The following is a 6,071-nucleotide window of genomic DNA, read 5'->3' as shown; positions in this document are numbered from 1 at the left end:
CAAAATTGATGTGAGGCACGGTTTGTTTGAGCGAAGTACAGTTTATGATGGTAAAGGCCCTCGAGGGTTGATCACACTATGTCCACAGTCGGGAAGCACAGAAAGAGCGGTAATGGCACTCACTTTCTCCTATTCCTTTTTAATTCAGTCTGGCGCCTCATCGCATGGGAGTGTCTGTCATCCACATGCAGCGTCTTTTCCTCCTCAAACCCATCTGAAAACACTTCACAGACAAACCCAGAGGTACATCTCCTAGACAATTCCAGAGCCCATGAAGTCGGCGAGACCACCGATCACCTAGGGGGAAATATTATTTATCTGTAGTGGCCTATGCATGCATGAAGATTATTTGGGGAGGCTTGGGATGTCGTTTTGATGGAGTCTTCACCTAGCAGGTATCAAGCCTTTGGTTTTATTCTCGGCACAATAAACATTAAAGATATAAAGGATGTGGGAAGATAAGTGTCGCCTGCACCTGAACCTTTCTTCCATAGGTATGAAAATGTAATACAGTACAATTTTCATCTGTCAGGAAGCCAATAATACATTTTGTAACTCGAGATCACTGACAAAGCTGTGGTGAAATCGGCCCTTAAATATTCAGGCTAACTCCTCCTTACTCCTTACTCTTGCTTGGACCTGTAGTGTTCATCCATGCCTCGGGGACTTTGCACTTGCTGTTTCCTCTGCTTGGGAAATCCTTTGCTTCGGGGTTCAAAATGATCCTTTACGGAGCTGAGGAGATGGCTCAGCAGTTAAGCGTACTTGCTGCTCTTGCAGAAGACCTGGATTTGGTCCTTAGCAACAATATGGCAGCTCGGAACCATCTGGACGGAATCCAATGCCTTCTTCTGGCCTCTGTAGCAACCAAGCATGAATATGCTGCACTTACATATATGAGCCCCTCATACACAAAAATAAATAAGTAAATAAATAAATAAAGTTTAAAAAAATTTCAGACATAGCAATATATGCTTTTAACCCCAACACTTGGGAGGCAGAAACAAAGGTAGGTAGATGTCTGTAAGTTCCAAGCCAGCCTGGTGTACACAGCGAGTTCTAGGTCACCAAAGGCTACATAGTGTGACCCTGTCTCAAAATGGGGGGGGGGTATTTTTCTTCCTTTCCACTGAGTCAGCATTCAGCTATATTTTTTTCTGGCAAAGGCCAGTGAATAAATAACGTAGGCATCAACGACGACCATATGGTCTCCTTAGCAACTCCTTAGTTCTGCCCGAACAGCCATGAGTAGTCTGCAAACACACATAATGACCATGGTACAGCAAGAGCATCCAGGCAATGAGATGTGACTTTCTTGTCATTTCCAAGCATCACAAAAAACACCATTCGTGCTTTAACCTTTATTCGTCTGCTTATTTGAGGTGTGTACGTGCACATACATGGATGTGCATGCATTTGCATGTGCACAGAATGCCTTGGCACCTGTGTTGAGGTCAGGGGACAATGGATGGGAATCGGTACAACCCTTCCGAATCAAAGTCCCTTTGTCAAGCTTGGCAGCAGGTACTTTTACCTGATGAGCTATCTTGCCAGTCTGGAAAACACTATTCTTCCTTTGATTTTTTTTCTATACTTTAGAAATTTGCAAAACCTTTCTAGTTCAAGAGCCACACAGAAGTAGGAAGCATACCACATTTAGGCCATTTTTTTTTCTTGCCTTTTGTACTGAAGCACTCCGATTCATGACTCTGTGTCTGACACTTTGAACATTCACTGCTATATTCACAACCCCACAATAACTTGAGTAAGTAAATGAGTGAGTGACTGAACTGAGGGCCGTGTCGCCGAAGGAATGGGGAAAAGCAAGGCGCAGCTGAGAAGGAGCAGGATTCTACTCAGAGCCTCAGTTTCCCCCTGCCTGGACTTGGGCACGTTACTTCCTGTAAGTCTTTGAGAAATAACACAAGACTCAGACCAGAGTTTTCATTCAGCATCTTTATTCTTCCCTTTTAGCGCCAGGGTAAACCTAACAGCTTCATCTAGGAAGTGAGAACTATGTTGGGTAAGTACCCTTCTAAGGACCTGGCCTCTCCTTCCTCCCACTCATGGGCTTGGCAGTGAGGCAACTATAGGGGAAGGGAATAGACTACTTACTATGCCTCCTCGACTGTCCCCATTTCCCACAGCAATGATACTAGAGACCAGCTACCTCCATGTCCCAGGCAGGAGGGACTCAGGAAAGTGACTTGGATTCCCTCATATACATGCGTGTGAGCATAGGGACCGAGTGAGGCAGGACAGGCCAGCTCAGTGGCCAGACATACGGCTCTGGCCCGTGGCCCAATTGGCAAACATAAAGCCCAGACTGATGGCCATGAAGAGGACTCCCAGGACACCAAAGCACAGGGCCTGTGGGCAATAGGAAGAAAAGATGGAGTTGGCCTGGATCACGTACCAAAGCATTCCGGAGAATGCTCTTGAAGCCCTCCACCCTTTCCAGGGAAAGCCTCAGCCATTCCAGACTCTCCTCTATTCTCCCTGTCCCTCCCTGAAGTATCTCTTCCATCTTTTCAGAATGTTCTGGGAATCAGTTCCCTCTATCCCTTTTTCAGAGTGTTCCTGCCTCTCTCCCCAATGGTACTCCCTCCATCTTTCTGAAATATCCTCTCAGCTTGCCAGTCCCTTCTAGAGGGTTCTCTCTCTCTTTCTAGATATTATTTCTGTTCTGTCTAATCTAGCCCTTAATGAAACAACCACCTCCATTCTTCCTACCATATGTCCCTCTTCCTGGATGTTGCTTCCTCGTCCAGACCCATCTAGATAATGCTCCTTGCATTTCTCAGCATCTTGAAGCAAGTGGTCCCTCTTCAGAATGCTGCCTCTTCCCCCAGCCCTCCTTCCTGGGATACTCACCTGGATCTTGGGCCAGGAAAACAAGGGTTCCACCTCAGTAGGTACAATACGGAGGTAGAAGACACTGGGGAGGATGAAGATGAGGCTAGGGGCTGAAGTGGACCCTGAAGGACAGAAAGGGACAGCAGTCAACCTAAGTTTGAGGGCAAGGCCCATATTAGACAGGACAAGGAACAGGGGTGGACAATACTGACCAATAAACCCAAAGATATCTCGGATAGTTGGCACACAGATGACAAGGATATTGACGAAAACAAGCAGGATGAAGGCAATGGCCACATGGCGAGGCCAGCTGAAGGCCTTGCTGGGGAAGAGCAGCTGCTGGAGGGCTCGGCGGATCTGCAGCCAAGGAAGGGAAGGACAGCTCAAGACTCACATGTGCTCCTTCTGCCGTGCAATCCTGTCTCTGTCTCTACCCTGTCCAAGAGCCTTGATTCCCTATCCCACTCTCTATGCCTCCAGACTGTTTGAGCAAGTATCTGTGCCTCTACCCTGACAACCCGTGTCTCCTTCTTCTGTGTGACCATCTAGCTCCTCTTCTGCCACTCATGACGTCTGTCTTCTCTCTGGTCTATCTCCACCTCGCCATCTGCCTATCCTCTGACTATCACTTATCCTTCCTTGCCTGTCTTGCTATCTGACTACCTCTCTCACCATGTCCCTCCTTTGTTTGTGATTTTTGAGATAGAATCTCATGCAGCCCAGGATGGCCTCAAACTCAGCCTGTAAATAAGACTGACCTTGAACTCCTAATCCTCCTGCCTCTATCTCCAGAGTGCTAGGATTACAGGAATACACCACAGTGCTTGGGATCTCACTCAGGGCACTCTGCAAACTGAGTTACATCCCTGGTCCCGGGTCCTCTTTGTCTAGCCATCTATTGTTACTGTCTAGGCTCACCAGGCCCTTTCTTGTGTATCTGTTCCCGATTCCTCTATCTACCTATCTGCTCCTATTTCCACCTTCTTGCCAAACATCCATGTTTCTTCTCTCTGCTCATTCATCCATATCCCTTCACCCTGCCCCCAGGTCTTCTTTGCCCCCACTCACAGGGAAAAGCACAACAGGCACGGTGAGGGTTACTGCAAGCAGTACGGCCAGACGAACACAAAGAATGAGCAGGTCCTCCTGGGTGTACATCTCCAGCATCTCTGCCTTCACAGTGCCTGGGCAATGGGGAGAGGACCCAAGATGCATGAACGCTGCACTCGCTAGCCCAGAAACTAAGGCACACAGACATGATGATAAAGTCTACACTCATGATGCTCACTCTTCCTTTGAAAACTGATGAGCCCAAGGTCCTGGGGAGTGGGAGTTGTGGGGAAGCTCAGAGGCCTCTGTCATAGCTCAAGCTCAGTCTTTATCATAGCTCCACCCAACCTTGGGCCCAGCCACACTCACTGTAGAAGGTGAGGTATCCAAAGGTCGCTGTGAGTCCATACATGATGAACATAGCCCCGATGGACATGTTGGCCACAGCTTGCATCCTGCGCTGGGTCGGGCTAAAGTGCATAGATCATGGAACTGTCATGTTCATACCCCTGATCTTGTCCCAGAACCCTCAAAACTGACCCCCTCAACCCTCCAGAGTCTCCCTCCTCCTGATCTGACAATGTGCCTCCACTATCTGTTCATCTGTATCTCCACACATATGACTATCTCCAACTCTTCCTCCACAGAACCGTCTATACTGCCCCTTTCTGACTAATCATCCAAAACCCCAGCCCTGCCTCTCCTCTGTTCATCTGTCTCCTCAGCCATCTGACCATCCTTGCTTCCTCAGACCACCACCTCTTCCGTCACCTGATCGCTGCCCCCTAACTCTATCCAGTCACATTTTAAAAGAGCGGACCACTTAAATCCAATCAGTAAATACTCACTTCCCTGAGTCTCTGAGGTCTCATGGACAGTCCAAATCCCTCCCTTGTCAAAACCAGCCACCCTCAAGATACCATTCATACCAAGGCTGCCATACAGACTGCCAGACACTATGGCTACTGCCCCCTCTAGCGGGCCCATCTTGCATGCCTCTCTACTCACCGGCAAAGTTCTGTGTAGATGGGCAGCACCTCAGGGTGGCAGACAAAGGCAAAAGCCATAATAGGCACTGTGTAAGACATCTGGGGGGAATGGTCCATGAATATGGAATTAGAACCCCTACAGTACTAGGGATCCCAGTCCCTCCCAAGTAAGGCACATGACACAGCCCCAGAAGCCCCAATACTCTGATCAAAACCAAATGTTGGGATGGGACAAGATGGCCCAATGTGGTCCAAGCTCCTACCTATCTGCGTACCTACCTGTGAGTCAACTGTGAAGAGCTTAGCCTCACAGCTGCTGTTAAATGCCTGCAAGGGACCCTGGTCACCCTCCACTACTGTGTCATTGTGGCTCACATCACAGCCAAGCTGGAACTTCTTATAGATGACCTGGGGGTCCCAAGTAAGGAAGCAAGTTCACAAAGAAGGATATGTGTCAGTGTCTCAAACTTTCCCCCACCATTTCTCATCCTCTTCCAGGCCCCCAACTTACCGAAACAAGGAAAAACAACATGCACGTCAGAGAGAGGCTGCTTGTATACCCCAAATAGCCTATAGAAGGTGATAACAGAGCCTCAGAAATCAAGGAACCTGGCACGTCACACACACCAAAGGTTTACTCTGTCCTTCACATAAGCCTTTGTTTGCACCCGAACCAGCCTCATCTCTGTACAAAACTCCTACTAATCTGTTAAAATCCAAATTAAACAAGCCCTCCCCAACCCCTCAGTGATCCATAACGCTTGAAAACTGGGGATTTTTTTTTCCAGACTGGCGATATAGCCCAGTGGTATTGCACTTGCCTAGGCTGTGTGCAGCCCTGGGTTCTGTCTCAAGGACCAAAATAAAAATAAAGCAAAATGGAATTTTTCTGCTTAGTTCCCATGCTCTAATCCTGCCACCCAGTAACCGAGCCAGGAAGCCCCCTTACCCAGGTGTTTCATGAGAGCCAGAGGCAAGATGATTAACAAGCTGACCAGGATAATGAGGAGGTTTCCCTTCAAGAACCAGTCCCTAGAAGACAAGAAGGTCCCAGAATCCACATCAGATAGCTCATGGATGCCTAAATTTCAGTTCCAGGGAATCTGACTTTTACTTCTGTCCTCTGGAGGATATATATATATATATATATATATATATATATATATATATATATAT

General features: G+C 47.8%; 1 protein-coding gene across 2 annotated transcripts in view; it reads right to left on the bottom strand.

Moving 5' to 3' along the window:
• Nucleotides 1-1,941: 1,941 nt before the first annotated feature.
• The window catches only part of Slc38a5 (solute carrier family 38 member 5), an 8,793-nt gene continuing 4,663 nt past the window's right edge, over nt 1,942-6,071 (bottom strand). Inside the window, exons 8-16 of one of the 2 annotated variants that reach the window (XM_028770826.1) lie at nt 5,845-5,927; nt 5,407-5,465; nt 5,175-5,303; nt 4,915-4,994; nt 4,276-4,376; nt 3,925-4,040; nt 3,069-3,213; nt 2,875-2,978; nt 1,942-2,370 (exon numbers count right to left, since the gene is read on the bottom strand). In XM_028770826.1, the coding sequence (XP_028626659.1) occupies nt 2,269-2,370; nt 2,875-2,978; nt 3,069-3,213; nt 3,925-4,040; nt 4,276-4,376; nt 4,915-4,994; nt 5,175-5,303; nt 5,407-5,465; nt 5,845-5,927 (919 nt within the window). In that variant the 3' untranslated portion in view covers nt 1,942-2,268. The remainder of the gene's footprint in view (nt 2,371-2,874; nt 2,979-3,068; nt 3,214-3,924; nt 4,041-4,275; nt 4,377-4,914; nt 4,995-5,174; nt 5,304-5,406; nt 5,466-5,844; nt 5,928-6,071) is intronic. The other variant, XM_028770827.1, reaches the window with a different exon arrangement.

The sequence above is a fragment of the Grammomys surdaster genome, unplaced genomic scaffold (genome assembly GCF_004785775.1).
Source record: "Grammomys surdaster isolate TR1022 unplaced genomic scaffold, NIH_TR_1.0 204, whole genome shotgun sequence".
In the NCBI taxonomy this organism is placed as follows: Eukaryota; Metazoa; Chordata; class Mammalia; order Rodentia; family Muridae; genus Grammomys; species Grammomys surdaster.
This window is presented reverse-complemented; position numbering and strand designations above follow the sequence as displayed.